The following is a 16,562-nucleotide window of genomic DNA, read 5'->3' as shown; positions in this document are numbered from 1 at the left end:
CAAAAATATAAAAAAGGGAGGAGAAAGAACTCAAGTGGACAAGATGAAGAAATAAAGCAAAATATATGGTGGAAAGAGGGAACAAAAGAAGTTAAATTATATAAAAACAAGATGCAACCAAGATAAAAAAAATGACATGAGGAAATTAAGAAAGAAGAAATTGAAATATAGAAAAATTGATGAACTACACCAAAAAAGAAGATTCTTTTGTTTAAATGAATTTTAATAAAGATTTTAAAAGTGTTTGGTGAAAAGGGATTGAAAGACACTTTTAAAGGAAAATAAATAAATCAAGATCACAACTGTGAGTCAATCATCTGTGGAGAAACAAATTTGAGATACAAAAAGAGGTTAAAAAGGTAAAAAAAAAGGTTAAAGAGGTAAAAATAATCTATAAACATCAACACATGGGTGTGTATTTGTGTAATCAGTGTGATGATGTGACGATATGTGTGTTGTGTGTAGATGCTGAAGGATTTGACTTTGGATTGTAAAATATGTTAAAGTGTGAAGCTGAGAGGATAAAAGGATGTGATCAGTCGGAAATGTTGGAAATGTTGGATGTGTTCTAATGCTTCACCACCATAACTGATTTATCCTGGAAAAAAGGTCTGAGGAGAGACTCCTGTCATACACCAGACCTGGTGAGTGTCTCATTCTTAATGCTGAAAAACACAACAGGACAGAATTACAGACAAATTTAAACACATTGCTTATGAACAACAGAAGCATAAATACACACATTAGATGTGACATTTTACAGCGCACAGTGAATAATACTCAATATCATACAGTAAAGGGACAGTAAGTCAGTAACTCACTGTAGTGTCTCCAGTTTACAGTGTGGATCCTTCAGTAGATCAGAGAGCAGCTTCACTCCTGATTCTCCTGGATAATTATTGTACAGATTCAATTCTCTCAGGTGTGATGAGTTTGACCTCAGAGCTGAAGCCAGAGCAGCACAACCTTTACCTGTAATAATGCAGTAACACATCCTGCAAGAAAGAAAACCTTCTCACACTTAACACACTCAGTTTTTGTATTGCAAACATGAACTACACAAAATCTTTATGTACAGTACATTTACTCTCCATCTCACACACAAAACAATGACAATATATCAGATCACTACAATTACAGTTACCATACGGTACCATACGTGTAGTGTTTATTAAAACTGTGTGCGTGTGTGTGTGTGAGTGTGTGTTTGTGTGTGTGTTTGTGTGTGTGTACCTCAGTATCTCCAGTGTACAGTGTGGATTCTTCAGACCATCAGAGAGCAGCTTCACTCCTGAATCCTGCAGTTCATTGTTATTCAGGTTCAGTTCTCTCAGACTGGAGGAGTTTGAGCTGAGAACTGAGGACAGAACTCTACAGCTTTCCTCTGTCAGATTACACCAACACAGACTGGAATAGAAATGATGAAGTGTTTGATTTATAGTGAAATGAGGTGTTTCCATCAGGGAGAAATAAAGTGCCTGAACACAATGAGCTCGGATACAGGTTAGAAATCTGGGTGTAATAGTCGACTCTGACCTCAGCTTTGTTCCTCACATCAATAATATCTCTAAAGCCACATTTTCTCATTTGAGGAACACTGAAAGAATTTGTCCATTTTAATGTAAAGAAGAAACAGAAAAACAGAAAAAAAATGCTGACTTCCTTAAGGTGAATTTTAATAATTTTAAGCTTCAGTCAAACTGCTTTTAGTGTCGCTGCTCCCAGGATGTGGATCTCACTCTCAGTGTTTATCCATCAGTCACCTTCACTAAATACATTTACAAATCAGCTTAAACACTGTGTGTGTGTGTGTGTGTGTATGTGTGTGTATGTGTATGTGTGTGTGCATGTGTGTACCTCAGTATCTCCAGTGTACAGTGTGGATTCTTCAGTCCATCAGAGAGCAGCTTCACTCCTGAATCCTGCAGTTTATTGTGACTCAGGTCCAGTTCTCTCAGACTGGAGGAGTTTGAGCTGAGAACTGAGGACAGAACTCTACAGCTTTCCTCCGTCAGCTTACACCCACGCAGACTGGAAGAGAAATGATGAAGTGTTTGATTTATTTCTCTGATAGTGAATTGAGGTGTTTCCATCAGTGAGAAATAAAGTGTCTACTTGAACACAAGGTTCTAATATCAGGGTAAAAATATAAAATGAACATCTGTGTATAAACTCGGACTGCTCTTGGACAGATCCATGTGTCTCAGCTCATATGAGACGATGTATTTAACTTTCTGGAAGAAGATAATAACAGAGAGGTCACTCTGAACAAACACATCTCTTTATTTCTAGCAGAGAGATTTTCAGACAGTGTGTTCAGCAGCTCTGGGGAAAGTTCTGCTGGAGAACATTTACACATTTACACACTGTCATTTACTGCTTCATCACAGTGTGTTCAGTGTGTAGATCTGTGTACATTGTACACACTTTTACTCTGTGTTACAAACATTTTCAGGAATATTTTTGCTCCCATTGAACAACATAAACAGGTCTATAAAATGGTAGCAGCTCCATGAGGACAGATAACACCAGAGAAATTAATTTATTGACCTCGCTGTGAATAGGAGTAGTATTGTGTGTCTGTGTGTGTGTAGGAGTATTTACAGTACACAGGGAATTCTCTTTTTTGGGAAACACCTGAGCTGACAGAAGATTTAGAGCACACTGTTAGAGCTACTTAGAGACCAGTGTGATGTTTCTGGAGGATAAAAGCTGGTTTATTAATTACTTCTGTTTGTCACAACAACTTTATTTAAATGCTGTTCAACACTTTAGTATGACTACAGTATTAATATGTTATTAAATGTGTGTGTAATGTAACTCCTACTGTACAGGAACTGTACTGGTTACCTGTGACATCCACAGACATTTTAATATAATCTCAAATATTTATTTATCATCAACAAATGCTGACTTCCTTAAGGTGAATTTTAGTCAAGTCAAGTCAAGTTTATTTATAAAGCACTTTTTTTAAACAACAAGTGTTTGTCAAAGTGCTGTACATACAGAAAGTACACATGGTTTATTAATACAAACACACAAATAAAGGAAAAAATACTTAAGATACAATAAAACAATAAAAGAAAGCAAGCAGCTCTCACATGGCATCGTATGCCAGACTGTAAAAATAAGTTTTTAGGGCAGATTTAAAGACCTCAAGTGTTTGAGCCTGTCTAATATAGAGAGGCAAACTGTTCCAGAGCTTTGGTCCCGCACCTGCAAAGGCTCGGTCCCCCTGCTCTTCAGTTACACTCTTGGAACAGCTAAGAGCAAATGGTCAGCAGACCTTAGTGCTCTTGACAGAGCATACAGATTAATCAAATCTGATAAATAACTTGGCGCTGACCCATTAAGAGATTTAAAAACAAGCACCAATATTTTAAAATGAATCCTATAATGGACAGGAAGCCAGTGAAGAGACGCGAGAATGGGAGAGATATGTTCCCGCTTTCGTGTGCCCGTCAATAGGCGAGCTGCCGCATTCTGGACCATTTGCAGTCTAGAGAGGGAGGCCTGATTAATACCTAAATAAAGGCTGTTACAGTAATCAAGGCGACTTGAGATAAAGATATGCACAACTCTCTGAAAGTCCTTAGAGCACAGGAAAGGTTTCACCTTGGTGAGTTGTCTCAATTGGAAGAAACATGATTTAACTACTAAATTAATCTGTTTATCCAATTTAAAATCACAATCCAAAACAACACCTTAATTTTTTACAAAGGGCTTCACATAAGGATTAAGCTCACCGAGGTTTAAGTCTCCTGACTCACAGGTTCCCCCTGGTGTAAACAACACCACTTCTGTTTTCTTTTCATTAAAATTACGGAAATTTAGTCCCATGCAGGTCTTAATTTCTTCAAAGCACTGCAGTAGCGGCACTAGAGATCAGGTATCTTTGCGTTTCAAGGGCAGATAAATTTGCAGGTCATCTGTATAACAATGAAAAGAAATACCAAATTTCCTAAAAATATGCCCTAAAGGGAGCATATACAGGGAAAACAGAATAGGCCCCAAAATGGAGCCCTGGGGGACCCCACATGTGAGTATAGCAGTTGAGGAGACATAGTCTCCAAGATGAACCGAAAAAGTTCTTTCAGCCAAATAGGATTTAAACCATTCCAGAGCAGTACCCTTAATACCAACACATTGTTCGAGCCGTGAAATCAAGATGTTATGGTCAACTGTAGCCGAAAGGTCGAGTAAAATTGAAATAGCGCAGTCACCAGAGTCAGTGGCAAGTAGTAAGTCATTAAAAACCTTCAATAGTGCAGTTTCTGTGCTATGTAGTGCTTTAAAACCAGACTGAAATACTTCATGAATACCATGTAAATATAAGAATGAGTTCAGTTGTCCAAATACAACCTTCTCCAATAGTTTGGATAGAAATGGGAGTTTTGAGATCGGTCTATAATGAGCAAAAACTGATGGATCCAAATTAGGTTTCTTGATTACTGGTTCCACAGCTGCATGTTTAAAAGATTTAGGTACAACTCCTAAAGCCAGGCTGCTATTGATAATAGCAAGTATTTTAGGACCAATGGTTTCAAATGAATCTTTAAGAAGACGGAGAGGGACAACATCCATACCACATGAGGATGGTTTCATTTTAACAAAGGTCTCTTTCAGTGAATCAAGAGACACTGACTCAAACTGATCAAAAACAGCAGAGCACTCAGTGGGAATGGATGAAAAAGTTGAAGGGAGCAAAATATTAGCTCTAACAGCCTCAATCTTGTCAATGAAAAAGTCTAAAAGTTTCTCACACATCTCGGCTGAAGGCTCTAGGCAGGCTGCTTGGGGAGCGTTTAAAACCGAGTTAATTGTACTAAATAGCACAGCTGGCTTGTTGGAGTTATTACAGATGACACTAGAAAGATACTTTGCTTTCTCAGATTTAACAGTTTCTTGGTATTTAAGCAAACTCTCCTTCAACATATCAAAGGAAATCTGTAATTTATCCTTCTTCCAGCGGCGTTCCGCCCTTCTACACTCGAGCCTAACAGTTCGAGTTGTAGCGTTCAGCCATGGTTGAGTTCTAGGTTTTGCTCGAACCATCTTAAAAGGAGCCACAGTATCCAAGATATTAAGACAAGTAGAAGAACAACAAAGAAGTCAGATCATCAGTGTTAAGGCCGTATGAAGACCATCATCAATAGCATTAAAATCCTCTGAGAATGATTGAATGGTTGAAGAGTTAATTGTTCTACGGCGACGGGCTGGAGCAGTCACTTTAGGATCGCAGGTAATACATATCTCAAAGAAAACAGGCAAATGATCAGAGAAAACAGCATCACCGACTTCAACATTACCAATTGGCAAGCCATATGATAAAACCAAATCTAAGATATGACCACAAACATGTGTGGGACTAGCCACAAGCTGAGTTAAGTTAAAAGACTCCACCAAATTAAGAAATGCTTTAGCCAAGGGTTTGACAGGACAACACACATGGATGTTAAAATCCCCAACAATTAAGACCCGATCATATTTTGGCATAATTTCAGCCAAAAAATCTGAAAACTCCTCAATAAAATCTTTGTTATATTTGGGTGGGCGATAGACAACAGCGCACAACACCGAATAACTCAAGCTTAATTCAAAAATAGGAGTAAGCAGACAGACGACGACAGTTTAAGCGTTCTTTAAAAATAACTGCTACTCCACCTCCTCGACCCGTAAGCCGTGGAGCATTAAAATACGTACAATGCGGAGGTACGACTTCTGAAAATACACTTGACTCACCAACACCGATCCACGTCTCCGTCACACACAACATGTCCAAGTCCCTGAGAGTGAAAAAGTCATTCAGAATAAAAGACTTGTTGGCTAGTGATCTAGCATTCACCAAGGAAAACCTCACTGGAGTTGAGTCTTTCAGCAACGGAAGTGCACGATCAAAGGATCGGAGGAGTGAGATGTCCACACCACCTCTTCTAAAATGAACAGGCCGATAAATGTTGGCCGACGGCTTCCCATCCACGCCAGCAACTGTTACCGGCACCAGCCACCCATACGCGGGATCCCAAGAGCATGGGAGCACATACCGGCAACAATCCACGCCATGCTTGGACAAAATCCAGCTGGGATCAGCCTCTGGAAACAAGGCCATCAAGGTCTTAGCTTTCACCAGTAGGCCACCGCGTTTACCACGGCGTCGCTTCTTCCTCCCGGGAGAGCACAGGGTCCGACAAAGAAAGTCTGGTAATCCACACAGGAGCGGAGGAGGGGGCGAGTAGTTTTTTCCCCCCTGATTAACCTTATAGATCGCTGTATTTTCAACAGCTGATCTAATATTAAGAAGAGTTTGGCGATCATACACCAATAGAGAGTCTGCAGTATTTAAAACAATCAATAAAAACACAACAAACATCCAAACAACCAGGAGCAGTAGACGGCCGGCCAAATACACTGGCGCCATCTTGGATCCCGCCAGAATTTTAATAAGAAAAAACTTCAAACTGCTTTTAGTGTCGCTGCACCCAGGATGTGGATCTCACTCTCAGTGTTCATCCATCAGTCACCTTCACTAAATACATTTACAAAGCAGCTTAAACATGTGTGTGTGTGTGTGTGTGTGTGTGTGTGTGTGTGTACCTCAGTATCTCCAGTGTACAGTGTGGATTCTTCAGACCATCAGAGAGCAGCTTCACTCCTGAATCCTGCAGTTTATTGTAACTCAGGTAGAGTTCTCTCAGACTGGAGGAGTTTGAGCTGAGAACTGAGGACAGAACTCTACAGCTTCCCTCTGTCAGATTACACTGAAACAGCCTGGAAGAGAAATGATGAAATAACAGAACACTGATCTCAAACACACAAACACAGCCATAATCCAGCTAAAGTTGAAGATGTAACAGAAATGTCAGTGTGTTTGTGTCACACACAGAAATCAGAGGACAGGACACCACATCCCCACATTTACAGGAGCAGGGAAGTCTTTCTGCACTTAACAATCTCTCATCTACAATTTATTATAACACCATTAGGTCATGTACATAACACACATGTGAGAGCGAGCAGCCTACAAACACCAGAGGTGGGAGTAAGTCACACATGTGCAAGTCAGTCTCAAGTCTTAACCTTCAGGTCTCAAGCAAGTCCGAGTCATTTTTTGTGAGAGTCAAGTCAAGTCAAGTCAAGTCAAGTCGTAGCTTGAGTCAAGCAAGTCACTGACAAGTCATACATATGTTTGATAATTTAACTAAATGTATATATTAAACAAAGTTAAATCTACAGTATTTATGGTCTATGAGAGTTTTATTTGCAACAAAAAATGATTATATGCATTTATTTTTAAAAGGTGTCCACATACAGGAGAGTTGTAAATACAATAAAAATCTAAAATGGAATACAAATAAAAACTACAAAGAATAAGATGTAAATGTAACTGAAATAAGGCCAACATAAAAGCATGAAAAGTCAATATGCCTCAAACATGTATGTTCCAAACAAAGTATGTATGTATATATATATATATATATATATATATATATATATATATATATATATAAATAAAGTACAATGGTTTTGAACAGGAATTCCCTTTTAATGGGACATGAACACATCCTTAAATTAGATCCTTCCTTTTTAACAACAGAATAACAACAACAATCAATCACGTCAATCAAAAAACGTAAATTATTGAATCCCACAAACCTTGAAGTCAATTAACTATTGGGGAGAGAGAGAGAGAGAGAGAGAGAGAGAGAGAGATGATTGGAGTGAATGTAATTTATTAATTAAAGTGATAGTTCACCTAAAAATGAAAATTCTGTCATCTTTTTCTCTCCCCCATGATGTTACAAACCTTTCTTTGTTTAGACGAACACACGTAGATATTTTAAGGAATGTTTGTAACCAAACCATTCATGAGCCCCATTCCCTTCCATAGTGGGGAAAAAAGAATACTATGGAAGTGAATGGGGCTCATGAATGGTTTGGTTACAAACATTCCTTAAAATATCTTCCACCGTGTTCATCTAAACAAAGACATTTATACAGGTTTGTAACATCATGAGGGGGAGAAAATTATGAAATATTTTTTTTTTTATTTTTGGGTGAACTATCCCTTTAAATTGATGTGTGTGTGTGCATGAGAGACAAGAATATGGCTGTGCTTGCAACTCTGAAGTTTTTTATTTTTATAATTATATTTGTTTTTTATATATATGTGCATCCCCCAAAAAATCCATACGCTTTTCACTCAAAGCCTAACACTGAAGACCAATTATAAGTGCTACAGTATATTGCATACACTACATTGCATACACTACATTGCACTTGCAAAAAAATCTATTTTAATAGAACTTTGTCATTCAATTGTGAGCGATGTGGTCGCATACTGCTGTTCTTCTCTTCTCATGTTGCACAAAATACCCGAACTTAATTATTTTTGGTGTAGCGCCTTCCATGTTTCGATACGACTGTTAAGGTTTATTAGTTAGTGCGTGCGCTCCCTCTGCTTGCCTGCTGTGTCACGTGGTTAGATTACGCTCGTGTGCGTTTAAAAACGAAAACAAAAAAACAAGTTATTTCGAGTCATTTAACTCAAGTCCGATTCAAGTCTCAAGTCATGAATGTCAAGTCGAATGTCAAAGTCAAGTCGAGTCTTTTTTTAATATTTGTCAAGCAAGTCTCGAGTCTCAAATTTGCGACTTAAGTCGGACTCGAGTCAAGTCATACTGTATGACTCAAGTCCCACATCTCTGACAAACACTACACTCTGATCTGTGTTCAAGTTTCTACAACCAACACTGTAGATACAGTGCATTTTATTACACTACCAGTTAATAACATGACAATACTAGTTGTACTTTACAGTCAGTTATATGTTGGATTTCACAGAGATGCTAAAATAGTTGGTGTGTGTTGTTCTCTGTGCTCGTACAGGTACTGTACACACACACTGGTTTCAATTGTTTGGTGTGGACCTGAGTACAGGTGGAGTACTCACATATGTCCAAACAGATCCAAACTAAAGAGAAAGATTACATTTTTTTAACCTTATAAATGATTCTTGATCATGATTTGTATTTTTTATAAAATATAGAAAATCTATCATAAAGTAAATAAAGGATATTAGAAAGAACATTGTACTGTTTACTACAGATATCACTGTTACTATTTCAACAGAACTGTCATAAAGCGTGAAACCGGTTAGATCCAAGTGCAGGTTTATTTGCAAAATCCAAAAACAGGCAAGGGTCAAAACACCAGGCAAACAGCAACAACAAAGGAAATCCAAAAGCAGTAGCCAATAATCCAACAGATTGTTAATTGTTAGCAGACAGGCTAACAATACTTCGCGTCATAAGAGAGTTCTGAGTGAGCTTAAATAGACCAGGTGATTACAAACAGGAAACAGGTGTACTGAGTTGGTGGTGCAATGGATAGTGGGAATTAGAGTCCTGATGATAACGTGCAGCAAATCCTCTGCAGGCCAGCAGAGGGAGCCCTCATGGCTCACATAACAAGAACTTAGTGAACCCTTCTTTCTCGACAGAGTAAATGGGATCATGTCTTTCATGCCTCCACAACTGAGAAGTGAACGTGGGGTTTTCTTCCCAAATCTGAGCTCCCTCCCTGTTTACAGAGTGATGTCACATCAGCACGACTGCACACAGCATCAGAAATAAACTAAGTCAAACTTCTTACCTTATATTTGTTTGTTCAATCTAAAACACTGACTATACACATAGCAGGGAAATCTAACCCACCTTGTAGGTAAAAATCTAACACAACACTACCACTACTGTGTGTTACACTAAAGGATTTGTGTAGGTGGGCTTCAGGTGGCTATAAGTGACATGGTAGAATGTAGTGTACCAATGTGTAATATTTTATCAGTACATAATGATGAACAGAGAACAAAACCAGCCTGATACAACGTTGTACAAAAATGTAGATTCACTACAGCTGCTTATAAATACAAACACAGTTCACAGCTTAAAACCTTCAAAATCCACAGAAAGTTTCGAAAGAACAAAACCTGACATCTCTTCAACAGTAACGGCAACAGTAAGGTAATAAACCTGACCGACCGTCACGTGCAACCGTCTTTGTGTTCACCGTCTGTTTTTACCACATCCACCATCTTCTGATGCAGTGAACCAGACAAAAAACTGTGTCTATAATTCAACCACAAGAGATTAACAACAATCACGATCCAAGAACAAGAATGTGATCAGTCATTAACAGTTTGGTGTCTTTGTCGAGCTCCAAGTAGAACAAAACAGGACTTTTTAATAACAGCGGTCACGACACCACACTCACCTGTGACAGATTATTCATCCTCTCTCTTTTTACCTGCTTGTACACTTGATAAGCAAAGAAAAAACCCCATCAAAATAAAAATCTTCATATAAAGGTCACATTTAAAATCCATCCTTTACAAACAGTTCAGTGTTAGAGAAAGACAATCTTCATCACTCATCTGAGTTAGCTGCCTAGCTTGTTTCTAACAAAATAAGAAGATAAAGCTGAACATTTTCCCACTTCGTCTGTCCAATGTGTCGAGGTCCAAAATGATGATTGATGTTTTATTTACCACGAGCTAAGTCCTTGGTAAAGTTTAGCAGTAGTGCAGACTGAAGGAGACTTTTGTTTTTCCTTCGTATTGGATTAAATTTTTAAAAAGCATTTATGTTTTATTTTTATTTGTATTTATTTTTTATTTATAACAATTGAGGAAAAAAGCCATGACAGAGTGAATCTCACCACAACACTGTCACACACAACAAAAAATGAGGAACTTGAACATAAAGAGATACTTGAAGGACATTACAGTGTTTTAATATTTACTTTTTTATATTTTCTATCCATATTGATCCCATTTTGTCAGTCTTATGTTTTTCTCATCTGTGAGAAAATTTTTTGTTAAATGTCACTTTCAAAATAAACAGAAAAGAAAAAGTCTTTCACTGGTGTTTAGATCAGAAATGTCTTTAGTTCTTAAATGCATGCAGTTATTTTGTTGTAGATATATAGATCTATAGAGTTATAGATATTTTTTCATAAATTTTAGAGGACACTTAAATTTTCATGATCCATATATAAAAGATATAAAATGACTTTGAGGATTTTGTCCATGTGGCCCAGCCTTCAGTTCAGATATAATGTTAGTGTAAAAAGTGAAACAATCTTCTGTAAAAGTACCAGAGGTTTGTTTAAAGATGATTAGAGGAACTATTAACAAACATTAATCCAAACAGTGCAGTTCATTCATTCATTTTCTACCGCTTATCCGAACTACCTCGGGTCACGGGCAGCCTGTGCCTATCTCAGGCATCATCGGGCATCAAGGCAGGAAACACCCTGGACGGAGTGCCAACCCATCACAGGGCACACACACACTCTCATTCACTCACACACTACGGACAATTTTCCAGAGATGCCAATCAACCTACCATGCATGTCTTTGGACGGGGGGAGGAAACCGGAGTACCCGGAGGAAACCCCCGAGGCACGGGGAGAACATGCAAACTCCACACACACAAGGAGGAGGCGGGAATCGATTCCCCAACCCTGGAGTTGTGAGGTGAACGTGCTAACCACTAAGCCACCGTGTCCCCCCAGTGCAGTTCAGTGTTACATTAAAATAACAAACCATGCAGTAATACATTTATAAATAAAAATACTCACTTAGCTTTTCTGGAGGCTTTGACCACTGGCAGCAGCCTCAGAAGACATTCATCTGATTGATCATATTTCCTCAAATTAAACACATCCAGCTCCTGTTCTGAGTTCAATAACACAAACGCCAGAGCTGACCACTGAGCAGGAGAGAGTCTGGTTCCACTGAGAGGACTGTTACCTCCTCTGTTCAGGTAAGTTTGTACTTCCTGCACTAGAGATTGATCATTCAGTTCATTCAGACAGTGGAACAGATTGATGGATTTCTCTGGAGATAGATTCTCCCTGATCTTCTTCTTGATGTACGTTACTGTTTCCTGTTTACTGTGAGATCTGCTTCCTGTCTGTGGCATTAAGTCTCGTAAGAGAGTTTGATTGGTCTCCAGTGAGAGACCCAGAAGGAAGCGGAGGAACAGGTCCAGGTGTCCATACTCACTTTGTAAGGCCTTGTCCACTGAACTCCTGAGGAAATCAGACATGTTTGGATTTCTGAAGAAATTAAAAAGTCCAGTGCTTTGCCCCACAAGCACATTTGTATTTCTTAAAATAAAGCAGAAAAATACATATAAAGCAGCCAGAAACTCCTGAACACTCAGATGTACGAAGCTGAACACCTTCCCCAGATGAAGACCAAACTCCTCTCTGAAGATCTGGGTACACACTCCTGAGTACACTGACACTGCTCTGACATCAATGCCACACTCTCTCAGGTCTTCCTCATAGAAGATCAGGTTTCCTTTCTCCAGCTGGTGGAAAGCCAGTTTTCCCAGTGCCATGATACTGTCTCTGGTCTGCTGAGGATCAGGGTCACATTTCTGATGGTACTTTTGGTCCTTGTGTTTGATCTGAAAGATCAGGAAGTGTGTGAACATTTGAGTCAGAGTCTTGGGGATCTCTCCACTCTCTGCTTCACCCAACATTCTCTCTAGAACAGTGGCTGAGATCCAGCAGAAGACTGGGATGTGGCACATGATGTAGAGGCTTCTTGAAGACTTCAGGTGTGTGATGATTTTATTGGCCAGGCTCTGGTCACTGATCCTCTTCCTAAAGTACTCCACTTTCTGAGGATCACTGAAGCCTCGTACCTCTGTTACCTGGTCTACACACTCAGGAGGGATCTGATTGGCTGCTCCTGGTCTTGTGGTTATCCAGAGGAGAGCAGAGGGAAGCAGATTCCCCTTGATGAGGTTCGTCAGCAGCACATCCACTGAGGCTGACTCTGTCACATCACACAATATCTCATTCTTCTGGAAATTTAGAGGAAGTCGACACTCATCCAGACCATCAAAGATCAACACCACTTTGTAGGAGTCACAGTCTATCGATTCTAGTTTTCTTATTTCTGGGAAAAAGTGATGAATAAGATTCATCAGACTGAGATTTTGCTGCTTCATCAGATTCAGCTCTCTAAAGGGAAGTGGAAACATGAAGGTGACGTCCTGATTTACTTCTCCTTCAGCCCAGTCCAGAATGAACTTCTGCACAGAGACTGTTTTTCCAATTCCAGCAACTCCTTTAGTCAGCACAGTTCTGATGGACTTGTCTTTAAAGATCTCATTACATTTGATGGGTTTCTCCTGTGTTGCTGGTCTCCTGGACGCTGTCTCAATCTGTCTCACCTCATGTTCATTATTGACGTCTCCACTCCATCCCTCTGTGATGTAGAGCTCAGTGTAGATCTCATTCAGAAGTGCTGAGCTTCTGTGCTGTGAGACTCCTTCATTAATTCTTTTAAATTTCCCTCTCAGCTTGGACTTCAACGTTGGCTGATACACAGAGGCGAGTTCTAATAAACAAAGTAATATCTAGTTTAGTAATAAATAGTTATAATGAAAAATCGTTCAAATACTGCTATTAATTCCTGACTGATGTACTAAATATTATTGAAGCTGGACCATGAACAGATACAACATGATATTAAAATTAAATTTAAAACTAAATGTGTTTATATCTAAAACTTTTTCCTCTTTCTAAAGTGAACCTGATGGAATAAAATCATGACTCAGAGCTCTTACTGTTGTGCAGTGTGTTAGCAAGATCTGTGTGGTTCATGTTCTTCAGGACGTGCAGTGTGATCTTCAGCGCTCCCTCTCTGACACTATGCAGATCCTCCTCATCCTCCACCTTCCTCTCAGTGCATGCTGGGTAATCTGGACTCAGGAGCTTCCTAAACCTCTTCAGCTCATTCTTTATCAGAGTGATGACTTTGTGTTCCAGCTCCTGGTTAGAAACACACAGGAACAGATCTAAATATGATCATGTTACACAGTGAGAGAGGCTTTTATTTTATCAAAAGAAGAAAAGTCTATTTTTATCATCACATTTAAAACTCATACAACCGTTTACCCTTAATGCTGCTGCACATCAAGCCATTACAAGGGATCACAACTCACACATTACACACTTTAAAAACAACACACACACACCTTGAATATAGAGTCCAGCTGATTTCTGATGATGTTTGATTTTTGTGGTCTGTGAACAAACATTTACATTTACATTTACATTTACAGCATTTAGCAGACACTCTTATCCAGAGTGACTTACATTGTTTCAGTTTATACACCAGAGCAATTGAGGGTTAAGGGCCTTGCTCAGGGGCCCTGCAGTGGCAACTTGGTGGATCTGGGATTCGAACCAATGATCTTCCGATCAGTAATCGAACACCTTAACCACTGACCTACCACATCCCACAAACAAACAAAACACATCATGTAATATGGACTATATGTATTCATAGCTGCACAAATCACACACTAATAAATACAGAGACAGATATTTAACACTATCCTCTTAACACAATACACTGATTTCAGGATTTCCTAACTGACACCAACATGTTTAGAAACAAATGTTTGAATAAATTAATAAAATCTTTATATTGTCATTAATGTCCCAGGTGTAAATGTTCTTCTGTAGCACCACAGACCCTCCAGCTCAGGGACTGCAGACTGAAATGAACTCTTAAAGCACTTTTCCTCACTGCCAGTCAGAGAGCTGCAGCACTGCACAGTTTAGTGTTTTACTGCTTCAACACCTGATAAAGCTCATGAAGGGCTTCATAATGAGACGAGTGAGTTTGATCAGGTGGAACACTGCTGTAAAACACCTCACTATACTGACCTCACATCAGTAGAACTGTCGCCGTCTCTGAAGCCTATTGGACATCCCATTGACTGGTCACTCTTCATGGACACACAGCTGGGTTCTGGTGAGTCTGATCTCTTTCCCTCCATCATTCTAGAATTACAACAGAAATATCAGCAATAATTAATATTCTGCTGTCTCAGCACCAATGTGTTCATCATTAAGCACCAATAATTCCATCTTTTTAATTCAGATCCAGTCTGTACACTTATTCAAACAGAAGCATGCCTCATAAGTCAGGAATTACACTGATATCAGGAGTCCCAATCACAGCTAACTGACTCAGCTGGGTCTTAAAGCCTGTAGAGTTCACTGGCTCAAAGCTATGCTGCTCTTATGCTCCACATTTCACAGTCCTTTTTACTCTTCTCTCAGTGAATGATTTGTCTAAAGTGTTCTTAGATCAGATCAGTGATATATTCACTGCTATTAAACACATTAAAGCAAAGTTGAGAAGCAAAGTGTTTAGAGATACAGATCTGCTCCCATGAGACGGTGTGTATTTATTGCTGGTGAATGTAAAAGTAAGTCACCTCTCGTCTTTCTTTAAGTCCTGTTTTCCAGACACACTCATGTTTGAGGTCATGTCTCCTTCTCCAGATTACAGCAGGACACACGTTTACTTCACTCGGTGTGTTAAATTAAACCCTGAATCAGCAGAGAGTTCACTTACAGGAAATAGTCATGCTATCAAGTTATAAAACAACCTGTGTACATTAAAACTTCAGTACAAACCCACAAAACTCTTCTGCATCTACAGTAGTGTCACTTCAGTGTGTTTGTCTATTAGAGCTTTAGATACTCACTGTGTTTTTACTCCTGAAATCTTTTAGTTTTCACTCCACACAAAATGGAGCTGCTTACTTTCACTTTCACTACAGTTTATACTGCGGGGGAAAAGCAAAGACACACACACACACACACACACACACACACACACACACACACACACACACACAAACACACTCGCACACACCTTATAGCTGATGATCTATGAGTTAACTGAGTGCGTATTAAAAGACTTAAATAAAGATTAAATAATCATCACACATAAAGATATATTATCTGACACCACATTGACTTTACAGCTGTAAAGTTACTGTGTGTCCGTTTATACTTAAGTGTTACTACAATTTAACAACACAAACAGAAAAAGATAAAAAACTTACTTTTTGTGTGCAGCACGAAGCAGTTAAGAGCTTTACCTTTAGATCACAGGTTCATATGAGACATCTAGGAGGTTGTCACCTCTTGGAAGCGCTTTTAATACGAATGGGGAAATTCTCCGCCTCTAAACGGTTTACTCAGGCAAGCTGACCAATCAGAGACAAGAGACTCAGAGATATACAAAGAGAATACAACAGTGGACTTCCACACCCGATGCAAGAAGTTCCGATGTGCCTTGACATAACGACATACTCTAACATAATACTATATATACTATGCTGTTCAAAATGAGAAATCCTGTAGCTGACTACGATTCTGATTCGAGTGACAATGAATCAGTGGAGTCGATTCTGCACAGCAATTCATGAAAAGACAGGAAAACGAGATAGAATACAATAAACAGTGCATTATTAATTAAATATAGTATAATACAGCTGCCAACTCTTATGTTCTAGCTATTATGTTTTTCCTGCTGAACCACTAACTTTAATAGTTTATAAAACATTCCTATCACGTATTTAATATCAGACATATCATAATATCACTGTTTTTAAATCGGACGTCACTATGAAGATTATTATCAAGGTGTTTTACACATACAGTGATTGATCATTGGCGTC

The 16,562-nt window shown here is 38.9% G+C and overlaps 1 protein-coding gene across 3 annotated transcripts; it reads right to left on the bottom strand.

The window, feature by feature from the left end:
* Positions 1–208: 208 nt before the first annotated feature.
* On the bottom strand, positions 209–16,029 carry LOC132862324 (NACHT, LRR and PYD domains-containing protein 3-like). 3 transcript variants are annotated; one of them, XM_060894293.1, is made up of 11 exons: positions 15,582–16,029; positions 15,309–15,423; positions 14,752–14,868; positions 14,055–14,103; positions 13,644–13,848; positions 11,638–13,414; positions 6,595–6,768; positions 1,858–2,031; positions 1,234–1,407; positions 822–995; positions 209–665 (listed from the first exon to the last, which is right to left on the bottom strand). In XM_060894293.1, exons 2-11 carry the CDS (start codon positions 15,359–15,361, stop codon positions 629–631), a joined length of 2,934 nt encoding a protein of 977 aa, XP_060750276.1. In that variant the 5' UTR covers positions 15,362–15,423; positions 15,582–16,029; the 3' UTR covers positions 209–628. The 3 variants fall into 3 exon arrangements, with proteins under 3 accessions (XP_060750276.1, XP_060750285.1, XP_060750292.1); XM_060894302.1 differs by lacking the exon at positions 15,309–15,423; XM_060894309.1 differs by lacking the exons at positions 14,055–14,103; positions 15,309–15,423; positions 15,582–16,029.
* Between the last annotated feature and the right edge of the window lie 533 nt (positions 16,030–16,562).

Source organism: Tachysurus vachellii, chromosome 2 (genome assembly GCF_030014155.1).
Source record: "Tachysurus vachellii isolate PV-2020 chromosome 2, HZAU_Pvac_v1, whole genome shotgun sequence".
Taxonomy (NCBI): Eukaryota; Metazoa; Chordata; class Actinopteri; order Siluriformes; family Bagridae; genus Tachysurus; species Tachysurus vachellii.
Note: the sequence above shows the minus strand (reverse complement) of the source record. Positions and strands in the feature narration are given on the sequence as shown.

What these genes read in the sequence shown, in the direction of transcription:
- LOC132862324 (XM_060894293.1), bottom strand. Translation starts at nt 15,361, where the DNA reads ATGACCTCAAACATGAGTGTGTCTGGAAAACAGGACTTAAAGAAAGAC. An exon ending in AGCTGGACTCTATATTCAAG is followed by an intron (nt 13,849 to 14,054) that starts GTGTGTGTGTGT and finishes GTTTCTAACCAG; the next exon opens with GAGCTGGAACACAAAGTCAT. An exon ending in TGTACACTGGAGATACTGAG is followed by an intron (nt 1,408 to 1,857) that starts GTACACACATGC and finishes TTTCTATTCCAG; the next exon opens with TCTGTGTTGGTGTAATCTGA.